Below are 19,474 nucleotides of genomic sequence, written 5' to 3' on the forward strand. Positions count from 1 at the left end.
CAAGGAAATGAAAAAGATGAAGACAAAGAGGAAAAGAAGACAAAGAAGAGGAAGAAGAAGAAAAGAAGATGTAGAAGACAAAGGAGGAGGAGGATGAAGAAGATGAAAAAGAAGTAGAAAAAAGAAAAAGAAGATGAAGAAGAAAACAAAGAAGACGAAGATGAAGAATAGGAATAAGATGAAGAACACGAAAAAGAAGATGATGAAGAACAAGTAAAAAAAAGAGGAAGACGAAGAGGAAGATGAAGAATAAAACAAAGTAGAAAAGGAAGAAGGAGGAAGAATAAGAACAAGACGAAAACACGAAAAAGAAGATGAAGAACAAGAAAACAAAGAAGAAAAATTAGATGACAAAGACAAAGATGAAGATTTGAAGAATGAGAAAAAGAAGAGGAAGAAGATGATAAAGAAGAAGAAGAGGTAGACGGAGATGAAGAAGAACAATAAAAGCAAAGGAAAACGAGGAAGAAGATTTGAAATGATGGAGCATCTTCAGTGTGCGTTCCGTCTGTCTTGTCCCTCTTCTCTTCCCTTATCGACTGTGTGCTAATCACATGACCAGGCAGGGCTGCTGCTGTTGCAGCTGGTGTTGTCGAGCTGTCAGACAGAATACTAACTGTCAACCACGCAGTTATTATTGGATTAATATGTAAGTATAACGCATCCATCGTGTTTACAAGTCCTCGTGTGTTTGTTACGTGAAGTTTGAAGTTATTTATTCCCGTGTTTTGAACACCAGGATCACAGAAGCGATGACTAAAGAAAGCGAGGGCTGCTCCTAGTTAGCATCATGTAGCTAACGTTTCATTCTCTGCCCAGTGTCGGCTAACGTTACATACACATTAAACAATATGACTTTAGCAGTTGTTAGTTAGCATACAGATATCACACACTAATAAAATAGCGCTCCCTTACAGACAGAAACACGAATACGTATCGTCTAGTTTGTTGTTCAGTGACTGCGTGGGCTGGACACAAGCTGGGTTTAATATAAAGTCTTAGCTAGCTAACAGCACTTGTACAAATGTGGCGTCAAAACCCAATTTAGGGGCATTTAAGTGTGCGCGAGCCCATGTTTGATGTGTAGCATGTGTGCAACTCATAATATAGTCTGTAGTGATACTAGCTTGTTAGCTACGGTTTTAAAAAAGGTCATACAGCTTTTAAAAGTGGACAGTGTACGTCAGAATAAGGGCGTACATTTGAAACTTTACACCAGCATATTACACGATAATTAGCTAAATCTGTAAAGCTGTAATAGCCCCAGTCATACTCTATTATACAGTAATATATTTCAGCTTCGCAGTCCTGTCTGATTTAGTGTTTTGTATGTTGCTGAGGGTGTTTATTGCACTATCACGCCTGTCTTTCCATGTTCAAATCACATTTCTGCAATCTACCAGCCACTCAATAGATTGTCATTGTTTTTAGGCTGGTGAGTGAAGCAAATCTTGCAGCCACTTGCATAGTTGACCAGCATTTGGCTGTTGGCTGGTTATGCAAACTTACTAGGTTTGCATAAGTAGTCAAACGCAATTGGAACTGCCATTCAAAACAGAATACATGTTTAAATTTCTAATCCCTAAAAATATCTTGACTTTAAAGTGTGGATGTTAAGTGTCTGTCTGCTTTGCCCTGCTCCTCAGTGTCCCAGGACTTTTCTCTGGCGCAATGGAGCTACTATGGGGTGTTTTGCACACCCCGTGACATGTGGACCGCAGCGAGAATCTCCCACCTTGCATCTCCTCAGCAACACAGTCGACCGCTGTCATGGCCTCCAGTTATCCACCCCCCTTTGAGGGCACAGGTGAAGTGAAGGAGGGCTTTCTTTGCCCACTGTGCCTAAAGGATCTTCAGTCATTCTACCAACTCCAAGATCACTATGAAGAGGAGCACTCTGGGGATGACCGCCATTTTGGGGGGCAGCTCAAAAGTGAGTCCCTTTGATTGTGCTTGGGGACTTTTCATCTTTACGTCATTTGAGTCTATTATGTTCTTGTGCAAAATAGAAAAAAAAAGTATTATCTAGTTTAGCAAAAAGACAGCATGGTGTTTGTAACAAGCAGTTTAAGCAGCACAATTTGAATTTGAAATAAGGGCACTGCAGTGTTGCACCAGGGGGAATTGTTGCCAGGATGAATTGGCAACTTTCTGCCACAGCCTCTCAGGGAAGGACAGTAGATGGAAGATGATGACATATGGTGAGGAAGACTCTTGGTTGGAAACAAAGGCATGCACAGGGGGTTAGCTCTCTGATTTGTATGCACTTATAAAGGTTAATAATGAAACTGAAAATTAGTTGATGTTCGTGTGGACTTGCAGGCAGTTGTTTCCTAATTTTCTTTGTACACAGGTTTGGTCCAGAAGGCAAAGAAAGCCAAAGACAAGCTGTTGAAGAGGGATGGAGATGACAGACCGGATACAGGCACTTATGAGTCCTTCTACGATCCCTACATGTGGGAGCCTCAGGAACTGGGTGAGACTGGAAAACTGGACTGTAAACTGGGTGGAAATAAATCTCCGCTCTTCTGTTTTTGTTCATTAGTTGCTTTTTATATCATTTGGATAAGATTATTTAGTGATAAGAACAACATTAAGCAGCAGCCACATGCTGATATCGTTTGGTTTCCCTTTCTCTTTGCTTTTGTAGGAGCGACCCGAAGTCACCTGGACTTCTTTAAAAAGCACCGGGCAGCCAGGATAGATCACTATGTCATTGAGGTCAACAAGCTCATCATTAGACTGGAAAAGGTATGCTTACAATAGCACAAATAACAACTCATTAACACCATGAATCTCATCCTGCTGTTGTTGAAATTACACTTAAGATGGGACGCAACTCATTTACTGTGAAAACTGTTGTTTCAGTTGACGTCGTTTGACAGGGTCAACTCCGATGCCGCCAAAATCAGAGGTATGTCCACGTTTTCATCACAACCTTGACCCCCTCTCAGTTTATGTCAGAATAAATTGTTTATTATATATATATTAATGAGTGTTTATCCTCCTTTGTAGCCATTGAGAAGTCGGTGGTGTCATGGGTGAATGACTCAGATGTCCCGTTCTGTCCTGACTGCGGAAACAAGTTCAACATCCGGAACAGGCGGCACCACTGTCGTCTCTGTGGGTCCATCATGTGTAGGAAGTGCATGGACTTTGTCCCTTTACCTTTGGCTCGTACGTATGAACACAACCCTGCAAACTAGAGGAAATCATCCAGGTGAAGTCAGGTCTGTGTCTCAGTGCTGTGAAATGTTTGCTTCTGTGTGTTCACAGAAAAGCTGATCAATGGGACCCGAGAGGCCCTGTGTGTACCCGGAAGCCCCCTTCAGTCCCAGTCTCCCCCAGCAGGAGGTGGCAGCGGCAGTGGGATGGGCTCCAGGAGAGGCAGCATCAGCAGCCTGAGCAGCGTCACCTCCATGTTGGAGGAAAAGGACGACGAGAAGATTCGCTGCTGTCACCACTGCATGGACACGCTGCTGAAGAGACAGCAGAAGTTGGAGGAGAAGGACCACATGCCGGATGTGGTGAAACTTTACGAGGTTGGTGCATTAAACTGTCTCACACTTAAAATGACAAGAATCTCTACATTTTACAATCCGTCTCTTCTGTTCACACCAGCAGAGCAGTTGATTCTGTGTTATTTTTTTCAAGCTGTCTTGAGTTTACACTGTTCTATCCTTCCCGTCATTCAGTGTTTGTCTTTTGGGGTTTCCTGTTGTTCACTTGCTCAGTTTTTGTCTTCCTGTCAGAGGCTGAGGATGTGCATGGAGAAGGTGGATGAAAAGGCTCCAGAATACATCAGAATGGCCGAGTCACTCAAGTAAGCCCCATAAAAAGCAGCTATTTAATGAGCATCTGGATCTTTGATATGAGAGTGTTGCTTATTGTAATGACTGTTTGCTTTCACAGTGCCGGAGAAACCACCTACAATCTCGACACTGCTGCTGGACTGAGACTGGAAGTGCAGAAATACTACGAACTAATCGATGCCCTGAGGTAGATGTCGATCCTGAAAGACAGTTTCAAAACTGAACGGAAGTCTTTGGTCGTGTTTGTCAAGTATGGAGCTTTTAAAAATATCAAATGGTTCTGTTTTCCTCTCAGCAAGAAGATTTTAACACTAAAAGCAAAAGATGATCCGCCACCACATCCGAAGGCCCTCCAGCTGCAGAGGATGATCCGTTACACGGCCACGCTATTTGTCCAGGTGAAGTTCAGGCAATTCTCAACATAGAGACAAAGATATAAGCCCCATAGTGTCTCCCATCAGTATGTCTTCTACATGTGTCTTTGTCGTTTGATCCTTTCTTTCCCTGAATTCACCCATTTCTTTGTGTGTCCTGTTTCAGGAGAAGTTGTTAGGTCTCATGTCTTTACCCACTAAGGATAAATATGAAGAGCTGAAAGAAAAGAGGAAACAGGAACAAGAGAAGAGACTCCAACAAGAGAGACTGGTGAGACTGTGTACTGATACACTCTTCCTCATTGATAACAAGTAACTCAATGTTTAAAACTCATATTTCCCCGTTCAACAGGCAACCCAGGAGACCCTGAAGAGGAGGCAGGAGTATGAGAAAAACCGCCCCCCTCCCAGTACTAACGGAGAGCTGCCGCAGGCCCCCAGAGCTCCACGCATGACCAAAGCTGGTGGTTGGCTGCCCTCCGCAGACTCCGTCCATACACGCAGCGAGCACGAGGACCCCCTCCTGCAGCAGATCCAGAACATACAGTCATTCCTTCGCCAGGCACGAGAGGCCCAGAGGGCAGACGAGGTGGCCATGTTGGAGGAGAACTTGCGTCAGCTGCAGGATGAATACGACCAGCAGCAGACCAGCCTGGCCATCGTGCTCTCTCAGAAGCTGGCCGAGGAGGAGAGCATGCAGCAGGGAGAGCTCAATCGTCTGGAAGCCCGGGAGAGGGAGGATAGGGAGCGGTGGGGCCCCGCCGTGGGCTCCACCCAGCCTTCCTTCACCTGGGAGAGGTCTCTGGATATCAGTGCAGCAGGGGGCTTCCAAGGAGAGGAAGACGCTGAAGCAGAGGAACTGACTCCGAAAGCTGAGAGGAGTCCATCCTCTGTAAGAGCATTCCCTGCTCTCACAAGCCAGGAGGAGTCACCTCCCAGGCTGAGGAGCTTAGGGGGGCAGGTAACCCCCCCTGGTGGTGAAGGACAGAACAGCACTTCCCTCAACCCTTTCGATGAGGAGGACTCTACTCCCATTGAGGAAGATCCATCCAATCCCTTCTTTGAGGACATAAAGAGGGAGCACAAAGAGGTAACCAATGGGAAGAAAGAATACAACCCATTCGATGAAGATGAAGAGGTCGAGGAGGACAAACAGGCTGAGACCGCACCTGGCAACCCGTTCGAGGAGGATGAGGATACTGACACAGGTAACCCTTTCCTGGAGGCCTCTGGGAACTCTCCAGAAGTCTCGACCAACCCCTTCGATGGAGACGATGACGATGAGGTCCTGCCAGACGTGGACATGATAGAGGAGGAGCTGCTGCTGCAGCAGATTGACAACATTAGGGCCTACATTTTTGATGCCAAGCTCAGCGGCCGTCTTGACGAGGTGGAGCTCCTGTCAGAGAACCTCCGAGAGCTACAGCACACCCTACAGGAACAGAAGAAAAAGAAGCACTGACACCTTCCCCCGATTACCTGCTACTTACCAAGTCCTGCAAGGCTAGCTCACTTTACATGACTCATGAGCCCACTGATTGTAGTGTGGGTGAGGTCTGCTGCACCACTAAAAGATTAGATTAGTCCCAAAATTAAATACATATGTAGAGCTCAGTAGCCTGGAGTGACTCCCTTAATTTCCACACATACTTTTAACCACTTATCCTGTACAGGGTCGCAGAGGGCTGGAGCCTTTCCCAGCATGCACAGTTTTTAAGTACTGCAAGTAAAAACACATTTGTACAGGCATGTTGCTGAAGATACTAACCCTGTTGTATCGGGGCAAACATGAACTATGGAAGACAGAAGAATGACATTTAAACATTTTTTTATGGGACAGCCAGATGGTTGAGTTGAGTGTGGCTGTGGAAGTCAGGATGTATGATTTGGCTCTCTGGTAGAAGCTGTGAACAAAGTCAAAATGTAATTGTGGCCACAAATGGGAAGCGATTTGATGCCTGTCTCAAAATGTATCGTTAAAACACTTTCAATATTTGCAGTAGTACTCTCTAAGATCTTTAAGACTTGGATGTTTAAAATCAGTGGAGTTCCCTTTTAGTTCCACTGATATTAGTGCCATCTTGTTTTAGCTACAACTTTATTTGTGTTAACTGCAGCTCCTGTTGTTCATTGAAGCAAAGCCAAAGAACCAAACCATGCATCGCTGTTCTAACTGCGCCATGACAAATTATGAAAACCCTCCGATGATTTAATGACACACAAATGAAATTAAAATGTTATGACCATATTTGGGCAGCCTAGTGTTTGAAGGAAACTGATCATTAAATAGTACCATATTAATCACAGGCTTAAAGGAATACTTCACCTACAAAATGCCAGTTTGTGTTTTAATCAGTCGTGCTGTGTTACCCTGAATTTGTGAGGAAGTTTTTTTTCTCGCGTGCCTCCACGGAAAATGGATTTATTGATTGATATATCAAACCACCTGTTACGAACTCTCACGCAACTCATTTATCCAGTCGTATGCGCAGTACTCACCAAACGTGCATTTTGCTAAAACCTTACTAGATAAAACTGTACTGAACTCTCTTTAAAGCCAGACTTCAATACTGAAGTTTTTTTTTTCTTTTTTTCTCTAACAAAAATGCATGTGTCTGGGATATACTGAGCATACTACTTGATAACGGAGACTTGGATAGTACTGCATGAGTGTTGTGAAGATACTGGAATTTCTAATTCAGATACAATACCTTAAAATATTGGTATTAGATACAATTTTCGACACCACAGGGAAAAATTGACCCATGAAATAATTATAATGAGGCTATAAAATGACAATGACTACTTCTCCTTTCTTGATTAGGACTGTACTTACCATTGGACTGTGTTAAAAATTAACAGTATTTAAAACATTTTTTTTACATTACTGAAAACAGTATTCTCCGTAGGGCTGTACCCGACTCAGAATTATGCCAATTGAACCCTATGTGGCTGATAAAAACAAATATTTGACTATTTGTCGCAGGTTTTTTTTCCATTACAGTTTAAGTGTATGAACCGGGTTCAGCAGGACGTTTAGTGTGACAGTGACATTTATGGAATATAGTAAACAAGCTAACTGTGCTAACGAGGGATTGAATATATGCAACAACTTATTTTTCTGACACTTGATATCAAACAAGAGTCAGAGACTTTATCGTATTCAGTTGCTGTGAGCTGTAAATTCACTTCTTTGCAGAAGTCAGAAGTTAATGTTATCTCATAGTCTCCCTCTGTGTCTGCAGCTGCCTTTACAGAAGAGCAGCGAGTGATAGAGAGAAGTCGGGGCTATAGGGGCACTGCACTCATGTGTCACCTCGCTATTGGAGAGAAGAGAGAGCAAGAAAATAATATCGCTTGGATTGATACTGAGGAAAATGAGTATTGAAACAGTTTAAAATATTTAGGAAAGACGTATCGACTAATCGATATTTCTGATGACAGTAACGGGTTGTGTTAGAGTTTGCAAATTGAGGTTTTGCTGTGTTGAACATGGTCCCCAGTCAGTCAATATGTTCGTGTTTTCTGCGGAGGCATGCAGGAAAAATGAAGTTTTCTTCACAAATTCACAAACAACACATTATGACTAACTAATTTACAAATGGTCATTTTGTAAGTTAAGTATTTCTTTAAATTACTAATTGCGTCACACTAGTCGTTGCAGAGCCTGTGACCACTATGCCTCATGAATTTCTGAAGGAAATTAAAGGCACATTACACAGAATCAAGCCATTCTTGTTGCTCCTGTTATGAAGGTGTCACTCATCCTGACTAATGACTTTATCACAAGGAAAAGCATTTAATCCTTAATCATATTATAAATAGCCACATGTACATCTGTGTATGTCTGACCAGGAATTGAATAAGTATTCGTTCTAACAGCTGTTAATTTCTGTTTAGTTAAAGTCGAATGTAATTTTTTCTTCTGTCTGCATGGTTTAGATGAAAGTCTTACTCAAGCAGCTTTGGTTCACTAATCATTTGTTTGTGCGTCTCGTCTACGTCATGTTGGACTTGGCATGGTTGTATTTCAGACTGTTATTTTTGCCACATGAAGCCAAGTGAACAAAACGTTTTCCACGTTCTTCAGTGCGACCCCTTTAAGGTTGTGATCTTATTGTTGACAGTGGCACTACTTTTCCAACTGAGCACTCGGGTTGCATGATTCTTGTGTCTGCTGTTTGACGCTGGCCTTTCTGTCGAGCTAGTGGCCGAGCTTGTCTTCCTGATAAAATCTCTCAACACAGTGCTGTCGGACAAGATCTGTATGTAAAGCATGTTATCCGTTCAGTAGTTTCATCTAAAGAACTCCATCAGACCAGCACTCGCTCATGAACATACTGAACGCTATCTGCCAAGGCACATCGTAGGCAACTTCAAGTCCCAGTATGTACAGACATTTACCACATTTGTAAAGATCAACTAAATTCTTAGGTCAACACAACATTTGAGACACGTTAAGTTTTTGTCAGATACATTAACACTACATGAACGCCAGCAAGTATTATCACTCACAGTGCTGCTAAGTCCTTACATGAACTTGTCATAGTGCTTTCCTGTAAGTCAGAACGTCTTCATAGACAGTAACAGTGTTTTGTATTGTCAGTTGCTTATCTGTGATGCACACAGAGGATTTTAAAGCAAAACGTGTGACACTGTAAATGTTTTGTGACAGTGTGAATAACTCGAGGAGCTTCTTCATGTACGTTAGCAGTTGATTTTAGCTCATTTGGTAAAAACATTTTAAACACAGACATCGATTTATTAATGTTACGAAATTCCATCTCAGCACCAATAAAAAAAAAGTTGTCTCTGTAAAATGTTTCTTGTCATAAATCTGATAACCATGTGTTTAATCTCAACTTGATTCTGCCTCTCACATAAAAAATATTGTGGTTATTTAATATTCAGGCAAAGATTCTGAGAATACTCTCCTAGCTCATAACTTAGCCATAAAAAATTCTAGTAAGGAGTCGTAGCCCTGAGCAAGGAAGAGACAGACACTTTTATCTTAGTGAGAAGGTGTGGTTGACCCCAGTGCTAGGTATGATGGATTCTTTTAACAGATGTGATTGGTTGTCAGTGCCACGCCCTTTAGTGAGCCTGCAAGGTGTGGACACCCAGTGGAAATGAAATGAACTGCAGACTGTGAAAGTGTTGTCACTGTTAGTGTGATCACTCTGCTGATGGAAGGTTGAGACAGACCCAAGTCATCACTGCTGGATTTTTCCAGTTTTCCAAGTATCTTAGTGTTGTAATCATTTTATTTCTGGTGTCATAGCGTAAGTTGGGAAAAGTGATCCCTAATGACATCAACCACACATATTATCCATGCACGAGCTATTCTGTAGCATTTCATTTGCTCACTGTCATTCTGCGTTAGGAGAATATTTCTACAAACTTTGTGTTTCCACCATTTTCTCCTCTGATGAAAAAACTCTTAAGCCTCTTAAAAGTCCCCCTCCTGCTCCGTACAGTTTCTCGCCTTAGGAGGTCTTTTAAGTAGTGTATGACTTATCTTTACAAGGACCTAGTCTTAACTTTAAGGGAAATTTCTAAAAAAAACATCACAATTCCACAAACTCTTTGTAAGCTTTGTGAATACGACCCCAGATTTACTAGTGTTAACACAGAGCGACAACTATAGCTGAACAGGCAAGACATTTTTATTTCAATGTTCAAACCACTGTGCTGGGTGTGTGAATTCTACAACCAGGCCACATCCGGTACAAACACCTGAGGCCATATTCACGAAGCTTTCTCGTACAAAGAGTTGCCCCAGGTGATGAAATTCTAAGAAAAATCATGTTCTATGAATTTCCCCTTAGAGTTAAGACTAAATCCTTATACAGATAAGTTATTCACAAAGCATCTTAGCCCTTTAGAGAGCTCCCAAGGTGAAAAACTGTGGAGCAGGGAGGAGGACTTTTAAGGAGGGGAGAAAATGGTGAAAAGGAAAAGAAGTAAGAGAAATACTCTCCAAAGGCTGAATGACTGTGTTTATGAAATGCTAGAGATAAGTTGGTGCAGGAAGGAAGTTTGTGGTTGATCTCATTAAAGATTTTCACACACATCTCCCAATCAATGCAGTAATGAACACTTGAAAGTCATAGCAAGATATTTTAGACCTGGAAAAACACAGGCTCATAAAAGGACAACCAATCACATCTGTTAAAGGGATACATCATACCTAACAACAGGGTCAACCACACCTCCTCAGTAAGGTAAAAGTTTCTGTCCCTTCCTCACTCAGAGTTGCTCTGCGAATTTTCCTAAATCACTCCTAAGCTAAGACTCCTCGCTCAATTTTTTGAAGCTAAGTTAGGAGCACTCAGAGAATTGACTGTCCAAACCAGGGTTGGAAATTTGCAGCCACCAGCCAAATACTGGTAAAACATGCAAGTGGCTGCTAGATTCTCTTCACTCACCAGCCAAAACAATCTTTATCTATTCAGTGGCTGTTAGATTTTGGAATCAAGCAGCCACAGTGGCAGCTGAACAAAAAAAAAAAAAATTCCACACCTGGTCCAAATAATGTTACGTGTTGGTTGGTTCCTGCTGCTTTCGTTGGACTGGAAAGTCTCGGTCCAGCAGGTGACGATCTCACAATGCACACAGCACGGTGGGACCAGTTCAGTTGCACATATTCATAACAAAATATGCAATGCAGCAGTCCTTTTATGTGACTGTAAAAAATCAAACATAACAACATAACACCATATTGTCCAGTGATTATACAATAATCCGCTCTCCCTCTTGGGCTCTCACTCCTGTGACGCTGCCATCTGGGCAAGATATTTGCCCGTCATCTCCTTGGGGAGCGGCTTGGTGCCAGGACACGGCACCTGGCCCTCCACCTCACAGATACACTCCTTCAGACAGTACTTTTTGGGCCCAAAGTTGGCGGGGTTAGAGAACTGCATCCTGGCTAGGGCCTCAGCTTGTAACACTTCTCTGTAAACAGAAAGGAAATGAGATAAATATATTTTCAGATCATCTGGTCCCTGCAGTAATGGGTCTTTTTCACAGACGATGTTTTGATACGTCAGGGTAGGAAAAGAACAGGTGTAAATATTTAAAAAAGTTTACAGTTAACGTTGGCTTAACTCTACTGGGAGGTTGCAACAGCTGTCTCGTCAACACTGTGGCATTTTGCTACAACAGATGACTGTGACATGGCTTACGTGTTATTTTTACCTGGTCTTACAAGCTGAAGTTTTAATTAAGTGATACGGTTTTCCTAAGTTATTTTATCATGTAGTAAGTAAGTAAAAGAAAAATTATATCCTCATTACTCACAACCTTTGAACATGGTTCACTGTCACATTTTCATTTTCAACATACAGTATGTAATCAAAAGTATCTAAAACTTGATTTATTTAAAATTACCAAGCCCTACAATGAATATAATCATGCAGACGTCATTAAACACACCCCACACTCATCTCACAATGACTTCAAATATCTTACAATAACTTACTCTGATTTGCCTAAAATCTTCTTTACATGTTGTGAAATTTGCTTGTGGTCCTTCCCTTCCACATCCACCACAACTTGCTCCCCGTCGTCTGCAAATGAGACAAAGGAGATCAGCCCAAGCTTGACATCATACACAATAATAATAATATTAGCACAAGGTTCAGTTAACTCTCATTCAAACATGTTAAAAAACACGAAGGAACAAAATTCGTGACCCAGGTCCAGCAGCGCACAGAATAAATAACATTAAAGATAGACCTATAATAAATAGTTAAATAACCTAATAGTCTATAATAAATACAACAAATAGTTAAAAAAACAAGCAGCGTGTTAAAGTGCCTAATAGTGCATCAATAGCTAAGAAGAAGACAAAGAAGAAGAATGGCTACACACCCAGGTAGAACTTCAAGAATGGTGATGGCGTCATATTTTTGAACATCATTATTTGGAGCCACTGGTTTTTGTACTGAATCTGAGGAATACTGAAGAACACAAACTTTCTGCAAAACACAAAGAGAAACACAGTTTAAGAAACGCTTCACCTGACAGGCGGTCTCACTTTACTTAGATAGTACACTGCATTTTTTTAAGAATAAAACTTCAACACATGGTGCTTTTTTAAAATTCCAAATGGACCAAACCATAAGTGCCTATTCCACACTCCTTTTTTAATACTTGTTGTCATAGCAGTGGTCTTAATGGATTAACGATTAAAGGGAGTTTCCTAAAGTTATTTAATTTAGCCAAAGAAACTGAAAAGCATACAGTGAGGTTGAAAAGTCTGAGACCTCTAGCCAAGATATTTCTATTTTGCCTTTATTTATTTTATTTATTTATCTTTCTATTGCAAATGATAACATCAGCTTAACAATTTGAGTGAAAAGTTGAATGCAAAGTTGAAAGTCAGTCAGAACTGCTTGATCTTCTGTGGTCTCCATGGTAAATGGAATGAACATGTATTGCGCCTTTCTGGTCTTCTAACAACTCAAAATGCTTAAACACTACATGCGACATTCACCCATTCACAAACACTTTCATAGACTGGTGGCAAAGGCTACCATACGAGGTGCCACCTGCTACTCCGTTAACCACTCACATGCGCTCACAAACCTATGGCACAGCCATCGGGAGCAGTTTGAGGTTCAGTAGGCCTATCTTGCCCAAACACACTTTGACATGCGGACTGAAGGAGCTGGGGATGGCGAACAACCTGCTAGACCTCCTGAACCAAAGCCAGTCAAGTAGCTATTACAAAGCATGAAGTGTTCCAGTTCCATGCACGCCCCCTTAGAAACCTTTAGTCTAGCCAAGACTACATGCATAGAAGCCCCTCTTGGCTTGAAATAACAATTTGATTTCTGACACTTTTACTTTGCTCTGATGTTGTGTTTCTCACTATCACCATGCTACTTAGAAAGCGGCGATGTGCTGGAAACTTGAGGAACAGCAATATTTGTAATAGGTGAACACTGACTGCAAGTTGAGGTACTTAAATGAGACTCAGGAAATAAGATCAAATCCAGTGTCATCTGAATGCATCAGTGAAACGGCTACAACTCAACGAAATCTGACCTTTTGCACACAAAAAAAAGCTAAGTTGGTCAATGTCACAAATTTAATTAAATTTGATTGTTGACCTATAAATGTTGCAGGATCTTAAATACTGCTTCTTCATTTTACAAGTCGTAACTTCTTGTGCTTTTATGTTTCTGAATCTGCAAATTTCCTGATTATTTCCAAGTTTCTATGAAAATATTTAACATTTTTAATGTGGTCTCAGACTTTTGACCGCAGTGTCTCTCGTGATCTTTGAACATTGTCTCAGGTATTTACCTTCTGTAATAATTACGTAGCTGTTAAAATGCTTCAGGGATTCACAGACGCATGCATGCATACTACTGCTACCTGTGTTAAGTTTTTAAATGTATGTGTTTAAACGTTTAAAAGTTCATTTGCTTATTAAGCAGGAGGTGGAGGGAAAATCAATACAGCATAGTATCACAATATTTTTGTGTGGCAATATTTTATCGTGACATGTACGCCAAGAATCGATTTCTTATTAGCCTATAGAAATTATTGAAATAAAAAATAAAATAAAATATTGCAAATACACATTGCCTACTAGAATAATGAAATCAATTGCTTTTTTCAGTCCACTAGATATATTTTGCTGCAATAAAAATGACTGAATTGAGATGTACAGAATGAAAAAAAGTATATATATATATATATTTTCCTTTGGGGACATAATTTGCAGTTGGAAAAAAGGTAATAAATAGCAATATACAGTACAGGCCAAAAGTTTGGACACACCTTCTCATTCAATGCGTTTTCTTTATTTTCATGACTATTTACATTGTAGATTCTCACTGAAGGCATCAAAACTATGAATGAACACATGTGGAGTTATGTACTTAACAAAAAAAGGTGAAATAACTGAAAACATGTTTTATATTCTAGTTTCTTCAAAATAGCCACCCTTTGCTCTGATTACTGCTTTGCACACTCTTGGCATTCTCTCCATGAGCTTCAAGAGGTAGTCACCTGAAATGCTTTTCCAACAGTCTTGAAGGAGTTCCCAGAGGTGTTTAGCACTTGTTGGCCCCTTTGCCTTCACTCTGCGGTCCAGCTCACCCCAAACCATCTCGATTGGGTTCAGGTCCGGTGACTGTGGAGGCCAGGTCATCTGCCGCAGCACTCCATCACTCTCCTTCTTGGTCAAATAGCCCTTACACAGCCTGGAGGTGTGTTTGGGGTCATTGTCCTGTTGAAAAATAAATGATCGTCCAACTAAACGCAAACCGGATGGGATGGCATGTCGCTGCAGGATGCTGTGGTAGCCATGCTGGTTCAGTGTGCCTTCAATTTTGAATAAATCCCCAACAGTGTCACCAGCAAAACACCCCCACACCATCACACCTCCTCCTCCATGCTTCACAGTGGGAACCAGGCATGTGGAATCCATCCGTTCACCTTTTCTGCGTCTCACAAAGACACGGCGGTTGGAACCAAAGATCTCAAATTTGGACTCATCAGACCAAAGCACAGATTTCCACTGGTCTAATGTCCATTCCTTGTGTTTCTTGGCCCAAACAAATCCCTTTTGCTTGTTGCCTCTCCTTAGCAGTGGTTTCCTAGCAGCTATTTGACCATGAAGGCCTGATTGGCGCAGTCTCCTCTTAACAGTTGTTCTAGAGATGGGTCTGCTGCTAGAACTCTGTGTGGCATTCATCTGGTCTCTGATCTGAGCTGCTGTTAACTTGCCATTTCTGAGGCTGGTGACTTGGATGAACTTATCCTCAGAAGCAGAGGTGACTCTTGGTCTTCCTTTCCTGGGTCGGTCCTCATGTGTGCCAGTTTCGTTGTAGCGCTTGATGGTTTTTGCGACTCCACTTGGGGACACATTTAAAGTTTTTGCAATTTTCCGGACTGACTGACCTTCATTTCTTAAAGTAATGATGGCCACTCGTTTTTCTTTAGTTAGCTGATTGGTTCTTGCCATAATATGAATTTTAACAATTGTCCAATAGGGCTGTCGGCTGTGTATTAACCTGACTTCTGCACAACACAACTGATGGTCCCAACCCCATTGATAAAGCAAGAAATTCCACTAATTAACCCTGATAAGGCACACCTGTGAAGTGGAAACCATTTCAGGTGACTACCTCTTGAAGCTCATGGAGAGAATGCCAAGAGTGTGCAAAGCAGTAATCAGAGCAAAGGGTGGCTATTTTGAAGAAACTAGAATATAAAACATGTTTTCAGTTATTTCACCTTTTTTTTGTTAAGTACAGAACTCCACATGTGTTCATTCATAGTTTTGATGCCTTCAGTGAGAATCTACAATGTAAATAGTCATGAAAATAAAGAAAACGCATTGAATGAGAAGGTGTGTCCAAACTTTTGGCCTGTACTGTATTTTATGGCAGCATGCTATAATACTGTATCTTGAGTTAGGTATCATGACAATATTTTATAATGAGGCCTCTGGTGATTCCCATCCCAATGATTTAGTATTATTTTGGGAAGAAAACAGGTGCTGGTGCTGAACAAAATGGACGGAATTACTCCCAAAGTACCAGAGTACTTTGGATGTTTTGTGCATGAAATTCAAAGTGACAGTTACCTTGCTGGATAAAAGGAAGATTTAATATGAGGGTAAAATCAACTTAACAAAACAAAAATGACATTTTCTGAACTTCAACAGGCCAAACAATTAACAGGACAGTCTATGACTCGAGAAAATAATGACATAGTTATAGACAGTGGGAATAATCATCAGTTAGATATATAATTACACCAGACCTTTAAGTCAATGACACTTTTCATAGTAATACAACGTCATATGTATAGGTATTTTATGAAATATTATAATGTTAAACTCAGACTGACAGAATTATGCATGCACACTGCCGCTGCCTGTTCCAGTGTGGTGGCACTTCACATGTTTTTAAGACACATCTGCAGTGTTTTAGCTGTATGATGAGTCTTAGCTAATGTTAGCTGCTGTTAGCTCTGACCTTGCTCCTTCGCTGAGCTCTCCATGTGTGTTGTAATTGACCGTCATGATCTTCACTCTGTTTTTAAAGATGATGTCGCCCTTCTGGAGGTACTCCAGAGTCCTCCTGATGGGAAACCTTCCTTTCATAGGCATTTTAAAGTCCTTTTTGAGTCACAAAATACCATCTAACAGTGGTCTGTACACCAGAGTCGCACGCAGTAGCACACGAGAGGCGCCTTTTGATGACGTCAAAAGTCGTTGTCACAGCAACCTAGGAGCGATCAGGAAGTTGAACCAGAGATATCTCGTGGTATGGAGGATATTATAATCATCTACAGAAAGCAGAACAAAATCAATATTATTAACCTGGCAAAAAGAAACGGGCAACATTAAATGAAATAAATAGGAAAGAAGTTAGGGGAGTATTTGGATTAAACAATTATTTTTTGTGATTGAATGATTTATTTTATTTATTTAAAAGGGACCATGTACAATTCAAAACATAAATGTTACCAACTAGGCTATGTAGCACCATTTTGAGTTACTAGTTACTCCTCAACACTGGAAATCAACATCAATTTTGTAACAGAAAATATGGAAATGTCCATATTTATATATTTCCCCCAAACCACCCATTTTGCACATTTCTCAATTTTCAAGGGCTAGTAATGAAAAATATGACGTCTGCTTGTGTCTTTCAATCATGTGGATCTATTGCACATCGTTTTGTCTATGGCCTTACTAAATGTCACGGCTCCAACAACTCTCTGAAGACAGTGAACCCTAAAAATGGCCTTTCACCAAAGAAGACATTTATTAATATGCGAAAATGCCAGAATTCTTTGACAACGTTCTTTTTATTTACTTATTTTTGTTAGGATGTGAAATTTGACAAAATTCATTTTTAATTTTTTTTTAGGGTGCGAAAATGCCAGAATTCTTAAAAATAAAATTTAAGGTGCAAAAATGACAAAATTCTTTTAAAAAAAAATTAGGGTACTAAAATGACATTCTTTAAAAAAAAAAAAAAAAAAAAAGTGTGGGAAAATGAAAGAACTCTTTTAAAAGAAATTTTTTAGAACGTGAAAATGACAAAATTCTTTTTTAAAAAACTTTTAGGGTGCGAAAATGACTAAATTCTTTTTATTTTTTATGCCAGAATTCTTAAAAAAAAAAATGAAGGTGCAAAAATAACAAAATCCTTTTAAAAAATCTTTTAGGGTGCAAAAATGACAAAAAAAATGTATTTCTTTTTAGGATGTGAAAATGACAAAATTCTTTTTAAAAAAAATTTTAGGGTGCGAAAATGACAAAATTCTTTTTATTTTCTATGCCAGAATTCTTAAAAAAAAAATGAAGGTGCAAAAATGACAAAATTCTTTTAAAAATTTCTTTTAGAGTGTGAAAATGACAAAAAATAAATAAATTTCTTTTTAGGATGTGAAAATGACAAAATTCTTTTTTTTAAAAAATAAATTAGGCTGCGAAAATGACTAAATTCTTTTTATTTTTTATGCCAGAATTCTTAAAAAAAAATGAAGGTGCAAAAATAAAATCCTTTTAAAAAATCTTTTAGGGTGCAAAAATGACAAAAAATAATTAATTTCCTTTTAAGATGTGAAAATGAGAGAATTCTTTTTCTAAAAAAAAATTTAGGGTGCAAAAATGACAAAATTCTTTTTATTTTTTATGCCAGAATTCTTTAAAAAAAATGAAGGTGCAAAAAAAAATAAATTTATTTTTAGGATGTGAAAAAGACGAAATTCTTTTTAAAAAAACAATTTAGTGTGCGAAAATGACAAAATTCTTTAAAAAAAAAAATTAGGGTGTGAAAATGACGAAATCTCTACCTTTCCACCTCTCACTCAGTGCAAGCTCGAATAGGCTCCAGCCCCCCATGACCCCCAACAGGATCGGTAGTTATGAAAGATGAATACATGAATAAATAAAAACTAAGCAAATCTCATAATTCAGCAGGAATGTTTCATTAAAATTTTCCACATCAATAATAGCACATACATAAAGTTAAAACAAAATCTAAAATATAAACAAAAAACATCTATCTGATTTGAGAGTGAATGATCCCACTGGTCATACTTTCAGTTCAGCTGTGATATCTGGGTATTAGCACACAAACTCAGTCATGTCATATTTCATAATTAATTGTTTATTTCTTTTATAGCGTGTGGCTTCAAAGAGGCCAGCCTCAGAGACTGGAATGCTGATACGTGAGCTCAGTCATAGATACATTTGTTTTATATCTCCATTGGTGTGAGGTAGAAATGTGGGGTTGTGACAAACTTGAGCAAAACATGAATGTTTTCTCTCAATCCCGATGTTTGAAGAAACACATTTTACATGAGCAGAAAAACAAAGTACATTTATATAGTATAAAATGTTTAACCGTAAGATACTCAATCCACAAAGCTGAAAAAAAGTGACTTAAGATCTGTTAATGTAGGAGCTGCTCATGGTAAATATTTTAAAGCCACAACATTTAAATTAACATGTTTCATACAGCATTTAATAAAATGCACTTAAGCAACTTCTTCATGCACTGCAATGCACTATAAAATTTATAACAATGCTCCTTATTAGGGCAGACAGCCACAAGATTATAAAACTCGGCTTAAAAACAACATGCACTCATTTTAATGAAACTACATGTACAAAGGTCATTTCACAACAGTGCCTTTACAAACAGTCTGTGTAGGTTTTAAACCCCAAATATTACAATTGACATTTATTTCACAAGACATACTCCTTGTTGATTCCTTTACATTCCCGTTATCGTTCATGTTGCTGTGGATGCGTATTCTGAACCATTATAAGAGTGTGTGAGCCGATGCATATTGTCTTCATACAGTCCTCGAGACATCAACACACTCCACACTGGCTTCCCAGATAATCCTGTTGGTTTTTAAACCAGGGAAACCGGCCCAAAAGTACTTTAAGTACACTTAGTATGCAACAAGCAAATCTGTTCACAACAAATAAAAGTTTTTAGAAAACATAAAAAACAAAGTTTTAGTCAGCATGAACACAGTGGAACGCCACAAAAGCTGATTGATGTGCACTTAGCAGAGTACAAATGCAAACACAAGTACAAAAACAGTAGCATAGCTACACATAAGTAATATTTCTGAACACAAAATCTTTAAGATAGTCTAACTTCTTAAAAGAAATAACTGCCATTAATAAATACACGTACAAAATGTAGATTGAGAAGAACTGCCATGACACTCGCCGATGGAACAGGAGGAAGTAACATATAATTGATTGTCGTAAAGGGAAAAGTGATGAGGTGA

General features: G+C 39.6%; 2 protein-coding genes across 2 annotated transcripts; one reads left to right on the top strand and one right to left on the bottom strand.

The window, feature by feature from the left end:
• The first annotated feature begins 547 nt into the window (after positions 1-547).
• On the top strand, positions 548-5,781 carry rbsn (rabenosyn, RAB effector). Its single transcript, XM_033629333.2, has 12 exons — positions 548-649; positions 1,647-1,933; positions 2,354-2,476; positions 2,651-2,751; positions 2,869-2,914; positions 3,016-3,177; positions 3,277-3,542; positions 3,753-3,823; positions 3,913-3,999; positions 4,108-4,210; positions 4,353-4,457; positions 4,539-5,781. Exons 2-12 carry the CDS (start codon positions 1,771-1,773, stop codon positions 5,646-5,648), a joined length of 2,337 nt encoding a protein of 778 aa, XP_033485224.1. The 5' UTR covers positions 548-649; positions 1,647-1,770; the 3' UTR covers positions 5,649-5,781.
• A 3,146-nt stretch (positions 5,782-8,927) lies between these two features.
• On the bottom strand, positions 8,928-16,407 carry mrps25 (mitochondrial ribosomal protein S25). The gene is made up of 4 exons (XM_033628186.2): positions 16,186-16,407; positions 12,059-12,165; positions 11,667-11,754; positions 8,928-11,140 (listed from the first exon to the last, which is right to left on the bottom strand). Exons 1-4 carry the CDS (start codon positions 16,317-16,319, stop codon positions 10,951-10,953), a joined length of 519 nt encoding a protein of 172 aa, XP_033484077.1. The 5' UTR covers positions 16,320-16,407; the 3' UTR covers positions 8,928-10,950.
• Positions 16,408-19,474: the final 3,067 nt, after the last annotated feature.

This window comes from Epinephelus lanceolatus, chromosome 8, assembly GCF_041903045.1.
Source record: "Epinephelus lanceolatus isolate andai-2023 chromosome 8, ASM4190304v1, whole genome shotgun sequence".
Lineage (NCBI taxonomy): Eukaryota > Metazoa > Chordata > Actinopteri > Perciformes > Serranidae > Epinephelus > Epinephelus lanceolatus.

Coding starts and splice junctions, on each gene's coding strand:
- rbsn (XM_033629333.2), top strand. CDS start 1,771: ATGGCCTCCAGTTATCCACCCCCCTTTGAGGGCACAGGTGAAGTGAAG. Junction 2,915..3,015: donor CGATGCCGCCAAAATCAGAG/GTATGTCCACGT, acceptor CCTCCTTTGTAG/CCATTGAGAAGTCGGTGGTG. Junction 3,824..3,912: donor AGAATGGCCGAGTCACTCAA/GTAAGCCCCATA, acceptor TTGCTTTCACAG/TGCCGGAGAAACCACCTACA.
- mrps25 (XM_033628186.2), bottom strand. CDS start 16,319: ATGCCTATGAAAGGAAGGTTTCCCATCAGGAGGACTCTGGAGTACCTC. Junction 11,755..12,058: donor ATTCTTGAAGTTCTACCTGG/GTGTGTAGCCAT, acceptor TCTCATTTGCAG/ACGACGGGGAGCAAGTTGTG. Junction 11,141..11,666: donor AAGATTTTAGGCAAATCAGA/GTAAGTTATTGT, acceptor TTCTGTTTACAG/AGAAGTGTTACAAGCTGAGG.